This window comes from Hetaerina americana, unplaced genomic scaffold (assembly GCF_022747635.1).
Source record: "Hetaerina americana unplaced genomic scaffold, ioHetAmer1.1.p SCAF_32, whole genome shotgun sequence".
Taxonomy (NCBI): Eukaryota; Metazoa; Arthropoda; class Insecta; order Odonata; family Calopterygidae; genus Hetaerina; species Hetaerina americana.
Window position 1 is genome coordinate 1063554 of NW_027286897.1, and position 27395 is coordinate 1090948.

At 40.8% G+C, this 27395-nt stretch overlaps 1 protein-coding gene across 1 annotated transcript in view; it reads left to right on the forward strand.

Moving 5' to 3' along the window:
- Sema2a (Semaphorin 2a) overlaps window positions 1-27395 on the forward strand; it is a 1147864-nt gene that overhangs the window by 865841 nt on the left and 254628 nt on the right. Inside the window, exon 4 of the mRNA XM_071589072.1 lies at window positions 17714-17776. Within this exon, the coding sequence (XP_071445173.1) occupies window positions 17714-17776 (63 nt within the window). The remainder of the gene's footprint in view (window positions 1-17713; window positions 17777-27395) is intronic.

The following is a 27395-nucleotide window of genomic DNA, read 5'->3' on the forward strand; positions in this document are numbered from 1 at the left end:
TCTGTACATTCATTACGGCTTACTCAGTATTCACAGAGTACATAATTACATTTGGCATGAGTAAATGGAATATGTAGGATTGCTGTAGTTGACAGCGATGTTAAATGCTGTAGCTAGAGTGAGGTTTCACAAAGACCAGCATGAATTTTAAAGGTTAACCAGTGCATTAAGGGCATTTTAATTTAAATGCAGTAGAGTTTAATTTCATCGAATTAGAGAAATAGTGAAATGAATTTTGAATACTATATGTATCATCATTTAATCATGAAAAGTATTTCATTATCATGAAAATTTGACAGTTATTCGCTCAGGGAAAGGGCAAAGTAACCCCGACTACAAACAGGAGGGTTTTAAAACTGAGAAAGTTATGATAAGCACCAATTGCTTTTTATGCACGAGCAAGATGAGCTACTAAGTACCAAATTCCTACATTTTCTCATATTTTTTTATACTTGCAATTATATCATTGGTCCGGCCAAATAAAATCTTTTCATGAAAATATATTTCATAAAGCGACATACATTCATGTGAACGATATGAAAATTTAAAAAAAATTGAACAATGGAAGTAGTCAATAATATCTCGTGTAACACAAGGTTAATCTGAATAGTTATGAAAATAGTCGGGAGTCGTGATTTTTGTGTTTTTTTCCTATCGGTAATGTTTCAAAAGACTATACATAGACGTAAATATCGTGATCAATAGTAATAGTAAAATGAATGAAATGGAGAATCTGACCCCTGTCATTAGAAAATTCCTATTAATAAAAAAAGCATTCCATTTTTCTGACTTATACCCTCATCAAATTAAAACTAGTCGTGATGTAGACTATAATTAAGAGTATAAAACGTGAAATATTCGAATGGGAGAATTTATTTGAAGTACTAAAAGGGGATGAGAGAAGTAAATCAAAAGGAATTTTCGATCTAGCTCTTTGACTTGACTCATTCATTTTCGATTCGACTCTTTCCGTTTGCGCTTGATGGAACTGTAATTAATTAATTCGAACTCCCTATGTTACTTTGCCTAGAGAAAGCCGATTTGTTTGCTCAGATAATAATTACATCTTTTTAATTTTCTCGTTGAAATCGTAGGAAATTTATGACTTAGCTTTTGAGAATTCCACCGTCCTCGTGTAAACTACTGACATTACTATTATTTGATTAGTACATATTCAATAGTAAAGTTATAGGGAAGATGAAATTGTAATACATATGATTTATTGATTATTTAATGATATGAAAGTGTGTAGTGCGTATAACATATTTCGGCTTTGATGCCTTTTGGTGAATATCTCATTCTGGTGCCAAATGTTGATTTTCCCATGAAGAATGACCTGTTTAAAGTTATGTGTAAGGTGTTCGTATAATTAAATGGCATGTTAAAGACTGCGAGGGTTATTGCGTAATAATTCCCGGAGGTGATGACACAGAAAATATGAAAAATTCCTTTCAGATTTGTATTTGCAGAAATCTCTGCGTTTTTCGGCTAGCCTCAATCTCTACACACCAAAACAATTTAAAGGAAAAAATACGTTGTTCGCATAGCCAAGCATATACAGTTTTTTCATCTATGAAAAATGTTCTTCTACTAATAAGTTATCAATGTAATTTCATGTCAATGAATCTTTTTACCACCCATGAGGTGACTCTTGGCCATTGTTCTATTAATTTTTTATTCAGGTTATCTTTTTCGGGATAATATATTATTTTTTCGGGCTTGTAACATGTAAATTTAGGTTCTTTAGTCGAAATTTTAAAGATGTCTAACCGCGTAAAACGTATTCAAAAGACATACTCCAGCCTCTATTCAGCTCTCCTCCAAAGGTTTGAATAAAACATGAGAATCCGATAACGTTATTCCCACTTTGACGCAGTTTAGGCAGAAGTAGAGAACGACAAGCGAATGGGTTAGAAGGGCGGAAAGAAATATTATCGGAGTAGGACGGCGACTCGAAGGAAGAAAAGAGACCGGGAATGGATGGGGGAGAGAGCGGCGAAGGAAAGCGAGAAGCGGGAGAGGGAAGAAGAGAGGAAGACTGGAGGAGGGAGGGGTTCTGCCGTCTTAAGAGATAAGAGCCTTTTTTTTCCTCCTCTGAGGTGGCGGGAGAGGAGCCCTTTGATGTGAGGTATTTTCGATGGAGTTTAATTTGCCGAAGAAAAAACGAGGCTCTCCCGGGAGAGTGTCCTTTTGAAAGTCCTCACTCACCCGCCATCCTCTCTCTCTCTCTCTTTCCCTCCCACCATCAATGCCATCACTCTTCTCTCTTCTTCGCTCTCTCTTTCGTCTCATCCATGGCGCTTCCGCGGACATACCTCGGAGTGCGTCGACACAAAAGAGACGCCTAAGACTCCCCAAGAGGTCGCGGAGGGGAACTTCTCAAGACCCACCTCATGATTCATTGCAATGAGTGAAATGATACGATAACTATCCTCCCCTTTTATCCCGGAGAGTAAATTTTTATTTATATGTTTTTGTGAATTAAGGGTAATCAGAGAAAACTCTTTTTTTTTCTTTCTATATTTTCATCTAGCATTAAAGCAATCCAGAAGTCAAGGTTATTCGGTCAAAGGAAGTCGGGAAAGTTTTCTCCGTGAAAGCCAGAACGGCATGAAAACAGCTTACAAAAGTTTGTTTTATGTCGTGTGAAATGTTCACCAAAGGTCATCTAAAGTCACCTGCTTCGTTCTATGATTTTATCTAGCGCACACGATTTTATTATGCTGTTTCAATTTTTTCCACTTTTTCTGATTTCGTGTTTGTAAGCTGGTAAGATTTAAGATAACGTCATAAACGGTTGTAATTGGTGAAAATATCTCTTCGTATAATTTCTCCGTGTTCATGGTATTGAAGAAAATCGGATTTGCTCAAATGCTTATCTGCCTCTTCAAGGTGTAGACACTCATTAATTATCTGCAACTTTATGGTCTTCCATGCTCTTCTCACAAATGTTATTATTCCTTCGCAGCTTCCTTTTAGAGTTAATGGATCGAATCGATTGACTAGCTTCTTCTTATTAAACAACACATATTTTCTTTCATATTAAAATAACCATCGCACCCTAACCCTGTGGTCCTCAAGTGAGAACCCTTCCTGTACAAAAAGAAGCATAAAATTGATCCTCGCAGTGGGAATGAGGGGGAAGGGAGTGGAGGACTTTCGTGAAGGAGCATACGAGGAGAGAGAGAGAGGAAGGGGGGGGGGAATTGGATGACGGATTGGATGGGCTTGGTTGTAAATTTCTTCGAAACTCGACTCCCATGAATGAAAAGTAATTACTGGGAACTGCGAGGAAAAATGGTCACTCCGCGGAGACGGGGTCTCGCCTTCTGGTTAGAACGGCCGATTTTCAAGGAGTAATTGCTCATTCGAAATAAAATCGGTCCGAAAGAATTTTTTTTCATTTTTCGCCTGACGAAATTGGAGGCATCTGAAATGCCCAGGAGTAGACACTCGGAACCATCCCTCGGACCCTATACCCGCCCCAACCTTCCCCGTAGAGTCTCCACGCACGCCCCTTCCATTCCTCCTTCCTCCCCCTTCACCCTACACGAACGCACACGTGCGCAGGAACGTGTCCCGTTCCTTTTGGAGTTTCGCACCCAGTTAAACCTCCCGTTCGGTTCCATTACCCTCGCTCATCCTCGACTCCTCTCTCCCTCCCTGACCCCCTTTCGCTTCTCTCTCACCCGTGAACCCTTCCCAATTTCCACGCCCGCCTCACCCGCGCTCCTCCTCCATAGTTTTATTTCCTTTCCCCTCCCCTATTTTTCCGTATAATTTACCCCTTTCTTCACCCTTCACACCCGCGAGAGCGAAAAGGGTCAAAGGCAAAGAATTAAGCGTAAATAAGGGCGGGCGGAAGGGAAGGAGGCGGCGGGTGTAAGGGTGGAATAATATGGGGAAGATGGCGCAGGATGAGAAGGGGTGGGGAGGGGAGCGGCGTGGGCGGTGGCGCTCGAAGGAGCGTGAATGGGGAGCGAAGAGGAAGAAAGGGGAAAGGAGTGTTTTAAAAAGAGATGGAGGAAGATCTCCGCGGTGTAGGGGGGGAGGAAGGAAGACGGGGTGGAGAACGGGAGGGGAGGAAAAAAAGAGCGCACTTGGTAGTCCATTATTTAAGCGCAATTACGGGCAAAGAGGGCGCTCCAATTTATAGGCCGCTTGTAGGATAAGGGTGAAGGGAGAGAGCCCGAGGGTGTGTGGGGGCTGGGATATAGGTTGAAAGGGAAGGAGTCGGGTGGTGGGAGGAAGAGCTGGCGGGGGAGGGAAGGAAGGACAGGGAGGCTCTCTTTTCAGCGGGAAGAACTATTTTAGATGGGATTCCTCCCCGTGGATGAGGCTGTGCTGCTGTAGGATATGTCGGAGGGGCAGGGAAAGGATGAAGGAAAGGAAGCCTGTGGAATGGGTGAGGGGAAGCTAGGTAGGTGGAGGAAATAAAAGGGCGAGGGGAGGCAGAGCCTAGGTGACGAGGGCGGGGCAAGTGAGATGTGAACGATAGAAAAGATTTCCGTCCCAACCCAACGCTCTCGCCTCCTCACTCTTATTTCTCTCCCTGCCCCCACCTTATATTTGTTTTCAATGTTTACTTGTTCCTTTACCTCCCTCTGTTTTTAGGAACCAATACTACGTATTTTTCTTTTCACTTTACATTAGTATTCCTCTTATAGTTTGATTTACAGGGACGACATTTTCACGCAAGTTATTTGCAGTAATCAAATGTTACTTACTAATTTCCTCGGAGTTTTACTTCTAGTTCGCAGTCCCCATCTCGTTATTGGTGTTTTCTGGTGTGCACGATTTAAGAACTAATTAAGCCTCTCTGTATGTTTTCGTTGCCACCATTGTCATCAGAACTTATTAATCCTAGTACTGTTTTTGCATCTCTTACTACCTCCTTTATCTGCCATACTCGTCATTTCCCCCATAGTTGTTTGCGGAGACGGTTTTGCGCATTGCAATCACTTGCTTCCCGTGATTCATCATATTGCTCTTTCTCTGAAATTCTTCCATCGCATAAAAGGCATTCAAAAAGGTCTTAGACAAATTATTACGGGATAGAATGTTCCCGATGAATTCTCTTCTTGTTGGTGTAAATCTAATAGAACCACCTCATCACTCACTCTCTGAGTAACTTCCCGTTAGTCACGTGTAGTCAGGATCTCGGTTTTATTTTTAATATTATTTTTAAGCATGCCATTTTCTTTTTCATATGCATAATATTACCATTCCTGTTTATCTTCCATGCGACTGAAATTTCGGATTTCTTAGACCTATAGATGAGGAGACTCGATATGTTTTATTAGACGTTTACTCACGTCCAGAATAGTGTTAATCAGCTGTATTGATTTTTTTCTTCTGATGCTGAAATTTTATAACTCCCATTTTACCACATAGAACATTGGTATTGTTAATTCAGTGAATTACCGACTTCTATTATTTGGATCTGTATTATTCTTGAGTTTATGCAACACTAAGCTATGTTCATTTTATCCCCATATGTTTTGTAAGGGGAATTAAGAGACGAATAGCCGTAAGGTTTCTATTCAGCCCTTAGTTAGGCCTTTCGTTTATCTATCCGATTGAATATTCATCTGTCGCTAGCCACCTTATGGTGCCCTAGCAGCCCAGCGGTTAGGGCGTTCGGCTAATAAATTGACAGGGGATTCAAGGCTAAATATTCCACTGGACACGGAGCTTTCAACCTACCCGTGTAGTTTTTTGGGGACCTGATCTCTCTGGAAAACCACAGGGGGCAAAAAGAGGAAAAAAATAACTGCCCTCCCCTCCTAAGACTGAATTCGTGAATGTCACACAATGGATAAGGGTTAGTATTTGATGAGCTCCACTTTCGTCTGCCCAACCAGCCTTCGGGTTATAAAGTGTGGATCCGTTTCAACCTCTCTTTTTTCAAGCAATATTATCCACTCTCAAGCACTCTTGTTTAACCGTTCCTTCCGATCGTTGAGCGTTCGAGGAACAATTCTCGGTTTCAGGAGAGGCGAGTGACGGGATTGAGGTGGGACGGAGCGTGTGTCGTCGGAGGGAGGAACGAAGATGGAGAGGTATTGCATCTGTGTGTGTGTGCGCGCTTGTGCAGGGGTGGAGAGTCGTCGGAAATAATTGAGATTCGGAGGGCGGGAGGGGCAAAGCGCGGGCGCGCGTCTGCCAGGACGTCAGCCCCTGCGTCTTTTGAGGTGCTGCGCGGGTCTCGGACGTACCGGCGTTTGGGCAGAGGGTGAGAGGGGGGGTGGAGAGGAAGGGAGGAGAGGAAGGGATGAGGGACGGAGGCGGTGGAGAGGGCGGGACAGAGCGATACGAAGCGGAGGGTGGGTGGAGAGAGGAGGCGGCGAAAGATCTCTCACCGGAGGCGGGGGGAGAAGTGGCGGCAGAGATTGGGAGTGTGAGATGGGGACTTATGGGATTTAATTAAAGGGTTTGCGTGAGGGAGAGAGGAAGAAAGGTTTCTGGTTATCTGCGGGCGTGTGTGTATGTGTGTGTGTGTATGTTGGGAGGAGGTGAAGAGAAGGGGGGTGGGAGGGAAGTATCAGACAGTTGAATAACGGCAGTGGGGTGGGGGCGCTTTGGAATTGGAGTTAAGGGAGGAAGAGAAGCTCTGTGCCACGGAGTCCATATTCTCAACTTCCTTTCGGGCTTAACTTTCGTTCCGATTTTTCTCAGGATACCGGACCGTCCATAGATGACTGCCGTCGTCCCTCGTTGTAGCTTTTTTTTATCCACTCGATGCAAGCAAATTAAATTTCGAACATAAAGCATTCAATTTTGGTGATTTTTTTATTGGCGTGGTTGATATTAGAGTGTTACCTCTCTCTCTCCCCCCCCCCACCTCTTCTTCCGTTCCCTCGTCACGGAACACACCTTTCTCCATCAAAATGTGCTTCAAGGTGGTGTATGTGTTATGCTCTGATAAAATTTCCATTACCGTGGAGGATAACCCTTTGAAGCTGGTCACGAATTAATTTATTACCGGAAAGGTTTTCATATTTTTTTTGTTGAGACGGAGATCTAATAAAAGACTCCGAACACACCGCGTTCCGATCCCTGAGTTATAAATCGAGCGCCATTTTAATTGGCACAGAGTCTTCCCCAAGTTAACGGAATCAGTTTTAATTAAGGGGATGAAAGGGTAATGAGAACACCTTGAATTAATGTGCTAAGCTCCGCGTTAGATTTGAACATAAGCAAGTGTTGAAAAATTAGTAGTTTCACAGAGGTGGTGTCGCAGATAACTCAAATTACGAGGCCGGGTTAAGTAATCCCATCTGTTCACCAAATTAATGGCGGTGGCCATTTTTATTTCCCATAGTGCGCATTGCTATTCGCATTTCAACCGAATTCCCTCATGGACAATCCCGCTTCTTCGCACACAAAAAAAACACCACTTGTCACAATTGTATTTCTATAGATTTCGTGCTGGGCATATAAAATTGCTCATGTAATAGTGAATCACATTTTTAACCTCGCGTAATTTTTTTGCCCTCACAAGGCTATTTGGGTGCAACTCTCAATCTCGCTCCTTATTTTGCAGCATTATTATATCGAATGGTGACCTTTGAGCTGTATTCATAAAATAATATGTATACTGCTGTGTTTTTGTTAATGACTCCTTAAAAATTTCAACTAGGATTTGAACAAAAGTTGAGGAACATATGCAATCTAATCAATTCCATCAACATCTTATCGCCGCAAAAAATGGCGTTTGAAAGATCGTTGTTCAATCAATGTAGTACTGATTCCATGTATATTCTTAAGTTATACAGGTAACCTGTAACTATATTGAAACTTAAATCACTGGGAATTTTAATAACATTTTCCCTTTTTGAGGGGGAACTAAAATGTCTTCGGTCGTAGGCCGTTTGATATATTCTAGCCTGGTAAAAAAAACTAGATGACATTAAGTAATTTGAATGAAGTTGGTATCTTAATTTTTGTGTAGTAGGTCTCCTTATTGATTTTTTAAGCAAAGCGTATTACAAGCTTGGCAGATGAAAGCCCGAAAACTCGAAACATCGTGCCAATGCCAATTTTCGTTTACGACCCTGATAGCCACAGTTTTATAAGTGGCTTACAACTGGCAGTATGATACCAAAATGCATCAATACGGCACATACAATAGTGTTAGCATGGCCACTTCACTTCAACATGCATCATTAAGGATTAGCGAACTCTCATTCGTTAATTAATTAGTAAGGGGGGGGGGGTGAATTATATCTGAAATCATCGACGAATTAAAGTTCTGATTGATTATGCACGCATTCCAGTTGAGCAATGAAGTCTGGACTAGAAGTACCTGAGACATTATTTCCATGTTCCGTATCATGATTTCTCTCGACCATGTCAGGCACACCTTGTTGGGACGGCGGAGGCTTTTATAGCAGCTAAATCCATGTTTTTCTGGAGGTATCTGTGACGTTTCGAAGGGCTGAAATTCCTCTTATTGTGCGTCAAGAGAACTACATATGAAAATGATATGAGTGAGAACCTGTAATATTCAAGAAATTACGAGATCAAAACTATTTAAGTTTTATATTTTTAATTTGACTCACCCTCGCAGAATTATTAAAATACGCTTGTAAACCGTGTTTGTTGTTTCTATGTTTGTGTACTTGCTTTAATCTCATATCATCTAAAATGCAAAATCATATGCAAATTGTCTGCATTGGAAATTTTCCCACAGTTATTTTAAGCCGAGTTATAAGTTCAATTAATTTTCATTTATTTAATATTTGTGGCATGATTATTCTCTTTTACAAAAATGTGCTTTTCCAGAAAAAATTGAATAATGGAATAACAATTAAACTATGCAAGGCATGCATAAAAATGAGTAATGATATGCTGTATCACCTCCAGGGATGAAAGCAGGGGGAAATAGTTAGAAGGATAGAGCTAGCGAAGATTTTTCCCCCGAATAAAACACTAATAGCCACAACACTAGTTTGAAAGTTATTCTTATAAATCAGTGTCGAGCATGTCACCTCACTCCTTTGTGTGACATCCAGGAATTGTATTGAAGAAAAAGTGCGTTAGGCGTGAAAAATAATTCTTAATAATATAGTTATTATTGCATTAAGCTATTGATTATGAAAGTGCCTGGTAACTTTCAAACTAATACGAAACGTTTCTCTTACCTCAGCTATATTGCGATTGTACGAAGGTTTTGCATTATCATATACGTCCATAATAAAAATAATAAAGCAATCGTCCAAAATGCATAAGGGGAATGGTATACCGTTGAACAATATTTTAGTTCATTTAATGAACATGAAATTCCACAAAGTTGAGCCGGGAACAATTGAATATTTTAGTTATTTTAAAAAGAGATTTTCGAACTTGATAGTAGTCTTAATTAAGATTTTTAAACTTTTTTCAACCCCAGTGATTTTAACGTGAGCGTTATACGAATACATTCGACTAGCAGCCGACAAGAACTTAACGCTCTAGAGCTACTAGAAATTTCAAAAAGGTGACCCTTAAGTGACCTTTGTCAGTGAATGCTTGCATCCCGACATGTCCCTCATTCTTATATGGAATGATTCATAGCAATGAAGTAGGGGTAGTGCTTTTACAAATTTTCCTTTGACTGTTATATCAATGCGTAGGAATTTATGTCGTTTGCACGACTCTTCGATCACAAACCTTTGGACTTAATAACGAAGCTTGAGTAATCCTCTTCGCAAACGGCACCGTATGGCCCTCATAAGAGGTAAATTCCCTGTCACCCTTGCATGGCTATTGCCTATGCATAGCTTACTGGCTCATACCTTGGTAACCTGCGCAACACGCCGTCGTCGAGCAAAGGCCTCGAGCTTTGTGGTTATTTCGCAGGAGGGAACGAGGTGGTTTGGTCACGTTAGAGGGATCCAACCTGGGAGACCCGCCTCGCCTCGGCGCGACTATCCCCCATTTCCATCTTCGGGCGCCCAACACGTTCGTCGGAGCGCACGCAGCTGTGGCCTCTACCCGCCAAATGGGAGCCACCTCTGCTGTCGCCGATGATTCTGCTCAGGCCACCTTCCACCCTTAATCCCTCTCTTTCTATCTCCGGCCAAGCCGCGCGACTCCCTATTTGCGATTTGACCCAGCGGAATTTCCTCGCAGCGGCTAGATAAAAGGGATGGTTTCTTCAGATCTCCCGGCCGCGCTGCACCGGTGGCTCGCTTTCCGTGGCCTTCCCCACTGTGCCCGAATCCCGAATTAGGGATTCACCCGCTGGTGCCTCGGCGATGTTCGGTTGCTTTAGATGAAACACGTCTTGAGTGAGACTAGGCCTGGATTTCAATGACTCTTTCCTGCGTAAAGTGTCATTCTGAATTGAGAATTGTATCGGTTCTCTATCTGTACGTTAGTGCTTTTTTCTTCCCAGTCAAATAAAATCTAAGTGTTTTCAACTCTTTTCAAAATTGTATTGCCGTTAGGTAATTTTATTTTCCTAACTTAACTATCTGTTCGTGGATTGAAAATAACTTGTGGTTTTGTCGATTGATTTCTATTGCCAAGCTTATTTGACAATTTTGTATTGGTCTTCTCTTTTATGTTTGTTACCGACCCGAACCAATCCTTCCGCAATAACGATGCCAAAGACTGGGCTGTGATTTTTATCAAGATGAAGAAGGATTTCTAATTGGCCAGTCTTAGTTTTTACGAACAATTATTTGAAAGAAGATTTATTTTGTACTTGTTTTATTTTTCAAAAGAATACAACAATCTTTTGCATCGGAATAATTCAGAGGTAAGCAAATTGTTCTTCAAAAATAATGAACACGGCTTTCGATTTTTACAGAACCCATATTTTAAGATTGAAACTAAATTAGATATCCCTGAATATCCGGAGAGCACAAAGCCGTCTGATAAGCAAATCTATCGTCATTTAGGAATGCCGTAGGCGTCTGATTTGGTCATTATTTGCTGCGGATTCTGCGTAAATTAAGACATTTTCCCTAAAAATGCGAGTAAAATAATAAAGATAGACCCTTTTTATTTGATGATGACACTTAAGGCTTCAAAATCGTGAGGATGGGAAGTGGCAGATTTGACATCCAATTATAAGTCTGGTTGTAAATCCCTAATTATGACGCGGGTGAGAAAGGGATGCAAGATGAAACATTACAGACGTAATACTTGAAGCCCTAAATTATTTTTACGAATATTTCCGATTAAATCGTATATCCCATCTGTTTTCAGCGTATCGATTTCTGAAGGGCTCATTTCCATGGACTAGGCGATCCCCGGTAATAGCTCTGGAAGCACCCAGGGTTTTAAGGGAGCGCCTACGACTTCCGACGGAGGGTGAGGGTGGTCTCGCCGGCATCGTCCAAAGACCGACCTGAGAGTGGGTAAACGATGAGAGTTTTCGGAATTGGGGTAAGGTGGAAACTAAGGAGGTTTTCTCTCTGGAGGAACTCGGGTAGACTGCGTACCCACGGGCGAGGGAGGGCCGAGGCCGGGTTGCGCGGAGAGGCGGGGGAGAGGCGTCGATACAAAAAGGGGCGACGGAGCAGTTTCTTGAGGGAGCTACAGTTTCCACTCCCAGTTTCCAAGGACACTGCGGCTGCGGAGAGGGGATGGGGAAGGGCGGACGGGGCAGGAGATTGGAGGAGATCTTCGGGGAGAAGGCGAACTGTAGGCTTCGGAAGACGGTAGTGCGGAGGGGATCTGGATGGGGGAGGGAGGGTCGGATGAGCAGTGAGATTTGGGAGTATTGGTGTACACATGAGCGCGAAGAATGCTGCGGTAGTGGCAAGTATATACACCGTTGGCGAAGCGGGGGAGGGAAGGCCGTGGGATGAGGACTTTGAATGGTTTCGACGAGGACTTCGCGAAAGGGGCTCGTTTGAGATGTCTTAAGGAACCTCTACCGCTCTCTCTCTCTCGTCCTCCTCCTCCAACATTCTCTCCCTTTCCCTTTCTACCCTTCGCGGTTGATACTATATCCTAGGAGGAGGGGGCAAGTTTTAAGGCAGAAGGGATTTCGTCGAAGATGGCAATCGCCTTGGGAGGGATCGGGGGACGTAGGCTGCCGTGGAAGGGGGTCGGTGGGTCGGGCGGAGGAGCGTGGTGGCGGAGAGCATGCGAGAGGGGTTCGGATGAAGGCAGGTCCCTCGAGGGGGAGAGGTAGAGGCGGGTAAAGGGCAAAAGGGAGATCGGGAGGGGTGAGAAGGAAAGAGGGGGGGAGGGAGCGGGAGAGGAAGGCAATTAAGTGCAGCGTTCATGGCGTTTAATCCAAGCGCTCTGCCGAGGGACTCCGCCTTCGCCCCCGACCCACGCCCCGCCCCACGTGCCCCATCCCACCCTCCACCCCATGCGTACACATATATCCTTTTCTCCTTCCTGAAGCCCCCACCTACTCTCAATTCCTTGCCCTCTTTCCCAAAACCACTCCGTTTCTTCTCCCCACAACCCCTTTTTCCTATCTTCTCACGTCTGGCCATTTCTTCCGCCTCCACACATTTTTATTTTTTCCCCTCGCCCTATTACTCTCTCTCCCCCTCCATCACTCCATGCCTCTCTCTCTTTCTCTCTCAGCGGAATCATAGATCTTCCCATTAGCCTTTCGTTCCTTTCCCAGGCGCATCCCTCTCTCCTCGTCTCCTTCCTGCGCTAATGATCAAGATCCAGGCTCACTTTTTCATTCTCTCGTGGGGAAATTTTTACCTTCTCCGAAGAGCCTTCCCTCCTTCATTAAGGAGTCCCGAAATAATAATTCCTTGTTGTTTTGGCTGACGTGGTTTTCCAATTGCAACCAAAGCTTTCACAAACAAGACAGCTCGCTGTAAAATTGCGCGCTTCACGTGGGCGCATCCGTGTCTCCTTTTTGGCGTCGTTTCGCGTGGCCTTTGATTAAAGCCCTCGCCAGTTCTCCTAAGGTCTTGGGGTGGAAAATCGCCAATGTGTTTTCTTCTACCTAGGGCATGAACTTATGGGGTCTTCCTTTGATTCCTGATAATCATCAATACATTACATGCACTATTCTTGCAATCGAGTTTCATTTTTGTGCAATAAACAAATTAATATGTAATTATCTTGATCAATATCACAATTTGGCAAATACGAGACAAATATTCCGAAAAAAGGCGGTAATGCCTTTTTTCGTGGTTCTATTAACTCCCTTCCGCCAAGAATACATAAATATCGTAAAAGCTGGTATTCTATCTATATTCAAGCAACAAAGCAATATTATAATTATGGATTATATTTCAAAACCACTGGATTGTGGCAGGCTTAAGGACAATCGAATAAGGCGGCTACCTAACGCATCGTTTTATTGAATAACATCTTTTCATGAGAAGTTATAAATTTTAACACCTGTATAATTGAATAATATGTCACTTTTTGGTGTATATTTTGTAAATAGATGCACCAAGTACGAGATGCATTGTTATAATATATGCTGAATTTCTAATCCTTCAGGTAGTAGCTTACAGTTTTTACTTAAGTACAGGCACTTCTTTTCATTTTAAATAATTACGTTGGAATCCTCTGATATGGAAACATCATTGCCAGTAACCTCGTATGGAAATTTCATATCAAATTACAGCCAATTCTTTTATTTTTCCATTATTTTCTTTTTACTTATCCTTAATTTTCTTATATTATCCATTTATTTTTCGCCAAACTTGTTGAATAAAAATGTCAAAATATTAAATAGGGTATTCTAAAATATTAACATTTAAAAATGTAAACTTTCCACGGTTCTTTCAATGCTTCTAATTTCATATCATTATAAATTTTAGTTACTATTTATCTTTTCTACGGCTTAGTCCGAGTGTATTTCTTAAATTCTGTAATCAGGGATTAATTTATCTACTTAATCGTTGTATGGACATAAATTTTCATATTTTTAAATGTTTTGTCAGTTTTAAATTAATTACGTGTATTTAATTTCAAAATATTTCAACAAACATTTATAGTCAGCTGAGGAAAATAATCACGTTTAATGACATGCTGTGTATTTCATGAGGAAAAACGATTGTTTGCGGATGCTGGAGACAAGGATTACCTATTTTTTGTAGCTAAAAATAAATGCTTTTCAGATTGTTGAGTAGGCCCTAAAAATAAGCAGCCTCTGTTCTCTACAAATAGCATCCCTATTGTCCAATATACCCTTCCCGCCTTCATTTCATCCTCTTCCCCTCAGACTGTTTCAAGTAAATTGTCTAAACGATCCATCTTTCCCCTCCTTAATGGCGCACACACTTCCGTCTTCAAATTTCTCTATGGCATAGGCTACTGAATAAATTTAATTCATTCCACACCACGTTCCCGCTATATCTCCCCGGCAGCCTCTGAGGCTTACTTGGCTATTGTATTAATTGAATGCAAATTCCCTCGGGTAAAACAAACAAACTCTAACCGTTGTCTCTCTCGTTGTAGGCCCAGTGTATACACAACTTCTCTTTCTACCACTTTCCCTTCGCGCTTCGGGGTGGATTTCACTTTCGCCGCCTTATTTTCCCGGAAAATGATCCCAATAAACTTTTCCTGCTCCAAAATACGTGCTCCCATGAGCTTTTATGTATTATTTATTTTTTTCTTGTCTATTAGCGATGCGAACTTGATAACCAACATGTAATCATGCTGCTCTTCCTAAATAAGACATTTGGAAGTGCCCTGGGCTTCTAGAAAGACGTGTTGTGGATCTCGTACTTGTGTGAAAAAGTTTGATAATTCGTAACTCTCGTTTTATGAACTGGAAATATATTCAAAATATCTCATATTTTCCCGGTATTCCCAAATTTCCTGCTTTTCAACACGTGTATAAATTTAATTATTTCCATGTATGATTATTCGCTTGAAGAATTCATTAAGTGAATTAAGATACCGGCCGTGTAATGATAGTGACGGCAAAAAGTAATTGCAAGTAACAAATGATGAAAGGAAATACTTTGGTTATTCATTGATCACAAATCCCATATAAGCACTCTTATAGTTTAAGTGGACATAATACTAAATCATTTAAATTTAATTGGTCGGTTTCTGAAAATTTCTTTGAGTGCGGTAAACTGAAGTTTCGGAAATGCCATTTGTGTTGAAATCCGATTAAGGATGTAAAGGCATACAATATTTTGAATAATGTTTGCATCCCAGGTAGACAAAACGAAAGCGTTCATCTCAGGAGCCCAAGAGAAAACGACTTAGCGGCCCTCGAAAGTCGTTCAAGCCTCAGTCGCATGTATTCACGACCGTAAGCGTGGGTGTTATTCTCTGGACACAAAAAGAAGTGAAGCTCGATTTTTGACACAAAACATCCTCGAAATTAATTGATGCGTAAAACTTTCCATTCCCTAAAAAATTTCCTCTTCGTATTTTCTTTTTATTTATTTACACATATTTATGTTCATACTCTCGAGCGAGCGGGAGAATAAAGTGGGGGAGTTTGGATTTCGTTCGAGTATGATAAAAAGGGTGGCAGGCGATATGCGTTGGGGCGGAATTTTTCAAAGGAGTGAGCTTAAGGGTTGGTTTTGGGGGTCGCGGAGTGAAAAAGAGCGAAGAGACGTTTTCAAGCAATGAACGCGGGAGGTTTGTGACATAAGAAGAAAGGGTTGCGGGGAAGGGATTATGAGGAAAAGTCGGAGATAAAAAGGTAAAGGAAATGAGCGGCGTCGCAGCAAGTTTTGGGGAGAGGCTTGGATCCACGCGGAGCCATAGGGCAAAATGGAGGGTGGCAGTGTGCTCGAAGGGAAGGACGCGCCCAGTGGAGCATGGGGGGGAAATATGGGGGGTTGAAAAAATTGTACAAAAGAAGTTGGTAGGGGGGGATGGGGAAGGGTTGGGAGGCATCAGGTAGGAGCTTTGGTTGCTGGGGGGAGGGGGGGGGGTTGTTGAAGTGCTTAGTGTGGGTGCAGAGTGGGTTGGACATATCGAGGAGGTGGGGTGAGATTGGGCATTGGAGGGGTTGGCGGGGAAGAGGGCGGGTGGTGAGCCGGTATTCGGCGCGTCCGGCAAGGATTGTAGGGGGTGCTGTAAGCATGGCGGGGATGGGGTTACTGGTGCAGGCACTGGTAGAGAGGTAGGAGTTTTGAATCCGGGAGTTTGGTGGAGGAAAGGGAGGATTGAAGAATGGCGAGAGTTGAGTAGGGTGGGTCAAAGTATTTAGAATGTGCGGGGGGGATTTGGTGGTGGGGTGAGGGGCGACGGGAAAGGCTAATTGGCACGCTGGGGGGGGGGGAGGAGGAGGAGGAGAGAGCGGGCAATGGGCTTCGAGGGGATGCCGGGGTAAGAGTGGTGGGAGTCCGGAGAGATGAGGTGGCGTCGGTTGTAAAGCGTTTTTCCCCGAGTAATTATCCGTTATTGGCTCCGAAAGGGGGAAGTGAGAATGCTTCCATGAATAGGGGTTGTCTCTTGTGTTTAATTGTCTTGATTATGTTCTCTCAGAAATAGAAGCGGCGAATTCTTCTTTTTTAATGGATTTTTGTCTAACTATAATTTGGATCCCTTCCTCATTAATTGCCGTCTGTGCTTTCCTCTTGCACTTCTCACATCATAAATTCCTTTCCATTGATGAGATCACCCATAAGGTAGGGGAAGATTTTGAGGCTGCCCGATGTATTTTTCAATTGTGCTGTTAGTCTAAGTTTTAGATATAATAAATATGACGTTTGGGGGTGAAACCATGCTGGAGATCCATCTTTCATAAGTAGATTTTGATAAACTAAATGTGTAGCATAATTTCTTTACGCAGTTTTAAGTTAATTATCTAACTTTTAAATATTTTTTTGGTCAATTTGATGGTTTGAGGCTCTCTACTTTTTGGAAATTCATGATCAGTGAATAAATAAACTTGATATATTTTTCGCACAAAAAACTTGATAATACCACCGGTTTTGACGCAGAGGTGACATCATCAGGTATAACCGATAAAGTATTATAAAGTTTTTATATGTGAAAAAATAGCAAGTTTAATTGATCAGTGATTTTTTTGGTATTGATTGCAGTGACAGTTTTAATGGCAATTGCAGCCGTTGTCGGAATTATGAATGAATCACTTAATATTATGCCAAATATTTTGGAATAATTCAAATATTAATCATCTCATTGGTATGGTAATAATAGTGATAGTTTTTCCATTACTTATTATTGAAGAGTTTTTCATTGAAAGCCGTGCATGATCTAATAATTATGCAAATGAGAACTTGAAAATGCGAAAAAACGTAGTTTATTGGAATTTTCTCTTTTTTTAACTTATAATGTATACCTCCTTTGATAGATTCCAAAAACTTGTGCGATTTTATATACGCCTCGCGAAGTTTTAAGTAAAATGTGTTACATGATTTCAACATTATTACTTTTCCAAGTGGTTAATACTTTTTCTGTATTCAGTGCAGTGCCAGTTTTCAGAGCCTTTGGTAATGATTGATTAGTTGGAATTATAAACAACAGTATAACACTTTGAATACTGACCTTGAATTTTTTTCTGATTTGCTTGAACATGCATTGAATTATCAGGAATAGTATTACTTAATAAATTTGGTGATAAGTTTCATGCAGTGGCAAGACTAAATTGTGATTTATTTCATAATGTTAAGAACAATTTTTAGTGACGACGATGACTCTTTTCGTTGAAATCACATAAATAATGCTTTTTGTTTCTCGCAAGTATCTAACTTTATATATAACTGCAGAATTACTTTGCTCGTTATCGCTGTATTAAGTCAATATTTTGCCGAAAAATTAATGTTGCATTTTCTTCTTACAGAGGGATTCACTCAATTTGGAGCCAAGCAACGTTGCCAACTGTGTTTCCAAAGGAAAATCTGAGGTAAGTGCTAGAACATAGACATTATATGTAGCTTGTTTCATTTGCTAAAAATCAACCATGCGGTTATTAGTAATTTAATGTTGGATTTTTGAAGCGTTTCCTATACGCTGTAGCTTCTATCACCTTTTCTATTTAAAATAAGATACAAAATTGTGTATTGTAATTTATTAGTATTTTTAGCTCAAAACCAACCTAAGAGACTACACTAATATCTGCAAATTCAAATACATTTTCAAGGATTTGAAGAACGCGACGCGAATTATTATTGAACTGAAGGAATAATATGCTATGGCAAATATTTTATTTTTAAGCAAAATTGCCTCGTTCTTTCGTACAATTTTAAATCATGCTTACGTAATTATAAATCATTTTAACTAAACTAATTAGTGATTGGATATCCACGGTTAAACATGCGTAGTAATAGTGGATGTTTTTTCGAATAAATTTAATTTTTGTTGCCACAGGAATATTTGTGAATTAATTGGGGCTTCTGTGCAAATTAAATTACTGCCATTTTCGTAAATATTTTAATTGAAGTCATTAGAAGTACGTTAGCTCAATAAATAAAAATAGAACAAACAAATCTAATTATTGATAATTATATTCATAATCTATATTAGGCCAATAGGTGTCTATCACTCTTATAAACTATACAAGACACCTGTTTCTTTCAGAGCTAAATGGAATTAAAAAAAGATGAAATTTTGTGTGATCTAACCTTTGGAGAATGTTTTATTGTTCCGAAATAAGTTCTCATCTGGATATTTTATGGCACCTATTTAGGCACATATTACTGAGTATAATCGGGAGGGTCTAGGGTCAATGCAATTCGGTAGCGGTTTTTTAAAGTGGGAAAAACTGAGAATCTTTTTGGCATTAATTACAACAGAAATATTTCTCTTTAGTGCCCACCCTATAGCGCTGGGAACAATTTAGCCAATCAAATCTATTTTTTGAATCAACCTAGTCGTCATTTTGTGAAATTGCAGCCGGGAATTTTTTTTCCATTTTCATGTGATTCTCCTTGCTCCCCTTGTGCCCTCTCTCTTTTACCCCGACAAAATACTGTTACCTCCCCTCCTCTGGCTGGAGGTACTTCCCAATTTTTGTCCAATCACCGATTGAACTGACAGAGAAAACTTTTTTGCGCTAATTTAGACGTCTTCCCCATCCTGAAGCGAGGATTTTCCTTGAACGTGTCGAACATCGCTCTTTCAGAAGTTATCCCAGCGCCATTTCCATTACCTTACTTCTCTTGATTCCCTTCTTCTCCTCGATGCTCCCCCACTGCTTGTCTCTGTACCCATTTCCATCTTTCTATTTTTCGGCCTCCAGCGGAAAGGGGGGGAAAAAAACTATTGCTCGAGCCAAGACGAAGTCTCCGTTCGGCTCGAATTCTTTAATTCCTTCGCACGTGAATTGGCCCCACACCACACCATCTCACCCGTTCCCCTTTTCCCTCGTGCTCCTCCTACGACCCCATCCTCGTTCGCCCATTCCTCCCTCCGTCTCTCCTAAATGGAAGCACTTTTGCGTTCTGCTTCTCGTCAATTGATTCCCCTCCCCGAGGGGTAAAAGAAAATCATAGCGTCACCCAACCCCACCCCCTTCCTTTTTCGTCCCTCTTTGATTGTTCGTCATTTACCGCTTCATTTTTTCCCTCTTGCTGCCCTTCCCCTTTCCCCAGACGGGTCATCGTGCGGAGTCAGCCACCCATTTCACGCTCATTTATCTGTTCTCATTATTTATACCTCCTTCCTGTATGTATTTTCGTCTTAGGCCTCATCTCCTCCCATCCAAGTTTAATCTTCTTTTGATTTGATCCATTCCCTCCTTCTCCGTCTTTTCTTTTAAGTGTTATATTAGGGGAAAAACCATCACGTACATGTTATTTAATTAGTCGTCTATGCATGATGCTGATTCTTTCTGGCAGGATAGAGATTGGTTTTCTGGTGGTGACTGGTTTTATAGGCTACGTCTGCGTTGTGTTTCAAGTCGACATTCCCACGGCGCTCCGGTTCGTGCTCGGAATTTAACTGAAATTAAATAACTAATTGCGCACATTTATTCGGTTCAACTGAGAAGCTATAATTTAATGATTTCGATTTGTTTCATTTCCGAACGATTGAATTTTTTCAATAAATCAAGGTTCTTTGCACTCTCCCGTATTTTTTTTAGAAAACGTTTGAGTATCCGTCATTTTAAACATACTATACCTAAGTCGGTTAGTCTGACACTTTAAGTAATGTCTTTTTTAGTGATTTCACTCCTAAACGTCAAAGTAAGTTATAATAGTACTTCCACGACATTTCAAAATACTTGAAACACTCAAGACTTATCAATCATCCGTTTTACAGATAGACCTGCAAAGCTACGCAATATTTGGTGAAGTTAATTAGTCAAGAAAGGATATTTCTATGCCAATCAAATGGTTCGGAGGCTTGCTATGCCAGTCAAATGCTTCAACCGGATTGGTGGCCTCCGTTATCAAGCTACCTACTGTTATTGCCTCAAACATGCATCGGAAGTTCAATTTCCCGTACATAACTACGAAACTGCAGCAAACAGTTTTATAACTGAATTAAGAGCACTGTGCTAATATGAGTGCATTGCCACAGCTGTGTCTACATTATGAAAATTCGGAATAATCCTTCACAACCAATCGAATCACAAGAATGACTAGAGAGGGAGCAATGTCAACTAAAATAGGATGCACGATCGTTAGCTGAAGCCCATTATTAAGTGCCATTCCGCCGCCTATTAATTAAAAAAAATCCCTATTAAAGCAGCACTGCAGTGTATATTTCAGGGTCTCTCTATTCAGATGGTCTCTTGAGGGAAATTTTACCAGGGTTCCTCTACTAACTATAATCTATAAGGGAACGAGCAGAGAGTAAGTGTACAAGTATGTCGTTGCTCCCAATCCTTGCTAATTGCTCGTTTAAAGTCTTGGCCATTTAATAGCCACGTCTGCGCAAAACCATCCAATGGGAAGCAAACAGCTTAGTGCGCCCCTCGGAGGGTTGCCACCGTTAGCAAGGGATAGTGTAATATAAACCAGCCGAAAAGATAAAATTCTGCAGGGGTCATTCTAATTTCTCGATATATATTTTTTAAACGAGTGCAGCAAAATCTTATCCTTCTGCTATTGTCGTCTTGCACAGAAGTCGCCACCGTTTAAAGATATAGGGTCATTTATATGTTTGTCGACTGGCAGACTGGAATTTGGAGCAAAATTCACCGCAGGAGAACTTATACCGTTTCTGACGAATCTCTACCAATGTGTGCCTGTTAATCGAGCATAAAAAGCCCTGCAACGGTGGACGGAAATCGACAAAACTTTCCCCTTCTCTCGCCTTCTCTTCCTCATGTTACACTCCTCCAGTCTTTCTCTAAAGCTCCTCTCCACCACTCTTTTTCCTTCTACCTCCCCCACCCCCTTCTCTCTCTCTCGGACGTCCCTCCCTCTCCCTCCCCCTTCCCACCTACCTTTTCCTCCTCCTCCACCTGGAACGGCTAGCTTTAGCGCCACCCTTTCCCCCACGAGTGCCATTCTCGGGAACTGCGGAACATGAGCGTTTGGCTTTGTTCCTTTCGTTTATGGACAGCCGTTTAAAGCGGGAAAGAGGGTGCGGCCCCTAGGGGCGCATTATTAGCTTAATATACTATATAGGATCCCGCATTAGCAAAACATTTTTGAGAATTCTCCTGACCATCGGTTCCAAGCCCTTTTATTCGTATATTTCCGGGCATGGAGGGAACGACCGCGGGTATTTAATGAGTTGTCGGATTATCGCACCAGGAGTTAGAACATGCAAACCCGTTGCTCGGGGAAAATTTTTCTACAGAGAATTCGGTTCGATATGTTATCAAGCTGCGAAATGGAAGGTAATTATGGATAGCAAATTTTTCTAGACGCCCCCGGATCAACATTGCAACGTGGTAAAACGGTCTAAGTGTCCTTAATCACTACTTAACAGATTTTTTAAAGATCAACTTATTGATTGTAGCTAAGCTCGATTTACTCCAACTTGATAGTCGCATATATATGTGTATATATATATATATATATATATATATATATATATATATATATATATATATATATATATATATATATTTATTTATTTATTTATTTATAACGATTGTACGGAAAAACTCGCACGAGCGGCACAATAATGGGCTGACACAATATAACACAGAATAGAATAGCAACATTTAAAAGGACACTCACACGGTAAATTGTTCGAGCTTTCGGCCCTCTCAGAGGCCTTCTTCTAGTGAGACTTCAGGAAGGCCTCTGAGAGGACCGAAAGCTCGAACAATTTACCATGTGAGTGTCCTTTTAAATGTTGCTATTCTATTCTATTTGTGTTATATTGTGTCAGCCCTATATATATATATATATATATATATATATATATATATATATATATATATATGTATTTGATACCCACTAAAATATTTGTGGATGATTCTTTTGTTGACGAACGTGGTTTTTTTTTGTCGTTTGCGTTTCCTTTTCCTTAGAATTTTAAGTAAAACTGAGGCACAGTATTGCTACGTGACTTTCTCTTGGAGTCATAATGTATCGCTGTCTTAAGAGATACTGCTAAAATAAGCGCGTTCTCATATCTTGGTAAACTTTTTCGGGGTCAAAGTTTTTTGCCACTCTATCCGTTCGCAAGAAAATCTATTTGTTCGCATTTAATCGTGTATGTAAGTCTGTTCGGATTTCTTCGAAAACATCTCAATGCAATTTAGTAAGAGTAACGTCAAAGTTAATTGGAAAATTTTCCATACCATAAGGTCTCGAAAATTGCTCGCTCAGCTATTTCCTGCTCCAGTCTTGCCGCAGTTTGGACTGAAAATCGCCCTTCGTATTCCATTCGCCGCCCTTCTCCATTTTTTTTTATTCTTTCTCCCGTTTTTTCGCGTAAAGTTCCCTTCGATTATGAGTTCGTAATACTTTGAATACGGATTCTAAGTAGGTTATATGTTTCCGTCGCAAGAAATTTAATTTCAAGCTCCACCAGCCATCCGTGCTGGGGATGGAAGGCCACGAGCCTTTAACTTTTCCCCTTTAACCCTCGAGCCTCTTGTGTGGCTTCAGCACCCCCCGCTCGTCTCTCCACCCATCCCTCGGTCCCAACCGCAGCCCTTCTCCTTTAAATCCCTCGTCTGCATTTCCCTTCCGGTGAGAGACCCTTCCCCCCTCCATTACCCTGGCATTCCCAAGTCCCCCATACCCTGCCGATCCATTCTTTCATTTAAATCTTCCGGTCGAGTAACAACTACACTCGTTCTCTTTGGCACCTCAGCGTTCATCAACTCCTCCTTCCCAGCGCCCTTCCCTTCCGCCACGTGGAATCGGCCGAGGGGACTTGTCTCTTGGCGAGTCTGACCTCTCGCGGTGGGTACGGGGAAAGGGAGCTGCTTCCGTAGTGGGTGGGTCCGCGCGAGAGGAAGAAGTTGTGGAGATTTTGAGGGAGGCCAGCTGCTGGAGATTGGGAAATAATCGCAAAGCCGACCGGACTAATTTTCTTGTGTACTACCGCCTTGGGAGATCCCTTGTTTTAAAGGAATGAGAAAATGGAACGAATGAACTTCCTGACCATAAATTGATGATTCTCGAAAACCCCTGATTGAACGAGGGTCGTCCCTTCTGGTACACCCTGTCTGACATGTCGCTTCCGAGAGAAGAACGTAGCAAATATTGCATTAACAAGAAGCCAATTAAATTTCAATCAACCCAAGTATTATAATTTGAAACAATGTCATATATCCTAACTTTTGCGGATAATCTCGTATTACTCCTATTATATCATTAAATTGGAGTCCATAAAACCTCTGCAACAAGCCTCCCATGCCAGTTTGCTGAGTCAGACGCAAGAATATGGTTTAAAAGTTAATCAAAGATCTAACAACAGCCTGTCAGTAGTTTCCAGTTACCATGTCCTGCTTTCATTTTGAAATGTATACGATTATTTTTGCTAGTCTATTGAATGATTAGAATAATAAAAAATAATAAAAATGCGATTATAATCAAAATCCACATTGTACCTTGCAAACCGCTCTGGAGGCGTGTAGCAGTAGGTGTTACGACCGAATGCATAAACGTTGAAAGTTATTGATTCGAATCTAGATCGGCTGTAGCTATTTCATTTTTTAGCTTCGGTTTTGTTGTGATTGCGACTCTTACGAGAAAAGAGGGAGTACTTGAGTCTATTGGTGCTACCGTCTTCCTCTTTTATTTTATCCGAATGGTCCAATCTGCCGATAAAATAAGGGCCTTAATGATTTCTTCGGTGTCTTCAGTTTTATAGAGTTTCTTGTACCTTTTCTAATTGCCTATGTCTCGTCTTCTCCCTTCGTTCTTTTAGGGACGCCCATCTTAGTTCTTTCGTTCCTGCGTAAAGCTTGCTTTCTCATTGTAGCAATTCTTCACAAACCTAGTGACTCTTCTTTATTTTATCTACAGAATCAAATCCTTCTCCGATGGGTCACAAAAATAGTCGCATATTCCAGATGCCACCCAAGCAGTAAAAAGCAACATTTTTTCCTTATTATCTCGTTATATTTTCTACAACTCGTTGAATGAATCCAAGTTTCATCGAGGCTAGCAGACAAATTTTTCCAGCATACTCGCTTTATGACAGGTTTTTATGAGGTTGAACCCCCAGTACCGTATTTTTTCTGAATATATTATTTATCCCTCGTCAATTTTGTATGTGGTGTTGAGCTTCCCATTTCGCTTTCCGCAAAATGTCATTATTTTACTATATAATGTAATGGACATGAAAGTTAATCAAGCAGGTGGGTTGTACACTGAAAACTCTTTGTTGTACAGCCGTCGAGGTCATCTAAAAATTAATACTGCGGAAGAACCAAGCGAAATGAATGCCTTACCCGCACATTTTTCAGTATTCTTTTGCTCGACATAATCATTATTTCCTGTCTTGTCTATCTAAAAAGTCTCTAATTTTGTTCCACCTTCTTTCTTCCAACTTCTCTCTCCCGTCATATTGTCTTTGATACTGCAAAAATATCTCAGCATAACGTAAAAATGATGACCCTAATATATAGAACTGTAGAGAGAATATATAGAACTATATAGAACTATGTTTTATCATAAAATTTTGATGGGTTGATTTTACTTTGCTGTTTATATTTAGTATTCAAGGATTCAAGTTCTCTGATTCTATGATTCTAACGCTTAAGATGATCAGCCTTCTCCATTATTCTCATGCAGATTTGTTTGCTTACATTGGAATATCTAACGACCAGTGGTGTGTTTGAGAGTGCAAAAAGCTATTCGGTGGAATTTTTTGGCAAGTATTCAAGTCTTCGTACTCTTTCTCTCATCGGGAAAAAACTAAAAAAATTATAAAGCGCAAAGAGACTCAGATACAGCAATTCTTTTTTGAAACTTCACTGTCGGGATATATTGAAATTCATTCACCATCTGTCGCACATATTGACTGTTGGGGCATTTTTGTACGACTAATCTCCAAGGAAATCAAAGGGAAGGCTTTGATCTGGGCACTTGGAAATTGATTAAAAACATGTCGTTGAAATAAAAATAATTTTCCCGGCCTTTTTATACTTCTAATGCGTGCACTGACGTCATGTGTCGTCGTCAATCAATATCTGTTCAAGTGTGCTAGCTAATATTTTACTGTGTTACTTCTATATATGTATATATATGTATGTGTATATATATATATATATATATATATATATATATGTATATATATATATATGTATGTATGTATGTGTGTGTGGGGGGGGGGTTGCAGTAGTCCAGGGGTAGAGCGTTGGACTACTGACTGGGGGGTCCCGGGTTCACCTGGGCAAGTCTCTGGGCACCTGCAGCTCCACCCAAGCTATGTGATTTTTCGAGCACCAGATCTTCCTGGGAAACCATGACCGGCACAGGCCCCCCTACCCTGATGTGTTAATTTCACACGCCGTCGGGCTAGTACTGGGTGAACTCTACCGTCACTTACCAAACCGACCTTCGGGTTGATTACTGAGTTTATGGTTTATATATATAGAAATATATACATATATAGACATATATATGTATATATACATATATGTAGAAATACATATATATATATATATATATATATATATATATATATATATATATGTATATATATATGTGTGTGTGTGTGTGTACATACATATAAAACATATATATACACACACACATATGTGCGTGTGTGTTACAGTGAAGCGAAAAAAATACTGGAAAATGAATAAAAACCCCTCAATTAGTGCAGTTGATCTAATCATCAATATCATCACCATGTGGAAATAAGTCCAACATTCTCGCTAGAAATTGGCCATACACATTCTAACCTGCTGGGGTTATGTAAGCGAGTAGACAATTTCATACTGGCCAGGATATATTTTTCCAAACGTTGAAGGCCACGGACAAAAATATAGACAGATTGAGATAGATAGGGTGATAACTGCGGGGGCACAGTAACTCTCAAGTTTTCGATTAGCTGATGGTCGTAACCTGATTGATTTATCTCTTCAACTTCATCCATACTCGTGAAACGCTTCTCTTTCTTCTCTTAGAGCAACTCGTCTTCATAGGCGAGAGCTAATTCTTTCATTATAGTTTATTTTGTTTCCGTTAACAGCTCTCCCTGATACGATTCAATATTGCTTCTTGGAATGCAGCTTGAAATGCAATTCTCACGTGAGTCGACGGTACCCAAGGTTTCTGCAGTGACGCGAGCACAAAGGTAGGAGAGTATATATGAGGCAATAAAGGCGTGAAAGAAGTGAGGGTCGCCTTTCAGAGGAGGGATCGGAGTCCCCATCACTACCGGCTCCCTTTGTTCCTCTCCATCAATTCTTTCTTCTCTTTCTCTCCTCCTCCTCCTCTTACCTTGCCTCCGTCTCACTCTCCTCTCACCTGAATATTAGATTCTGCTCCGATTGTAATCCGATCTACAGACGTCCAGACCCGATAAGGCACGTCCCTATCGGAAGTGACAGGAATGGACGCCGGAGGACGTGCCAAGTGTTTTCAAAACATTGTTCCTCTGACGTATTTGCGTGCTCTCGACAGCTCGATAGCATTTTGGAGAAAAGGCTTGAACTCTCCAAGGCTGCCATGTGACTGCTTCCGCAGAATTATGCAATTTTATTTCTTTCCTATTTAAAATTGTGTGCTCTTTCGTGCGTATAATATGGATAAAATTTAATTACTTTCGGTATTGTTTGTTTCAGGTACGATTTAATTTTTCAAATGTCTCATTTGAAAAAAATTATCTTTTGAAACGTTAGTTATGATTTTGTTATTTTAACAGGCCTAACTTGAGTAAAATAATTCATAGAGTCATCTAATCAATTGCTTGAGCATGGAAAATATTTATTATGAAGCAGTGATTTGATCTTAACTAAAAGAAATGAGACTTTGTACGAATTTGTGCCAGGACTCAATATGTGAAAATTCTCCCTCCAGGAAGACTTTATTCAAAATTTTGTAAAATCTACTCAAAGAGTTAATTAGCACAGGACCTGAAGATGACACTAGTATCGAAACCTGGGTCGTGATAATAATATGATTGAGTGGAATTAACAAAATTTGTGTCGA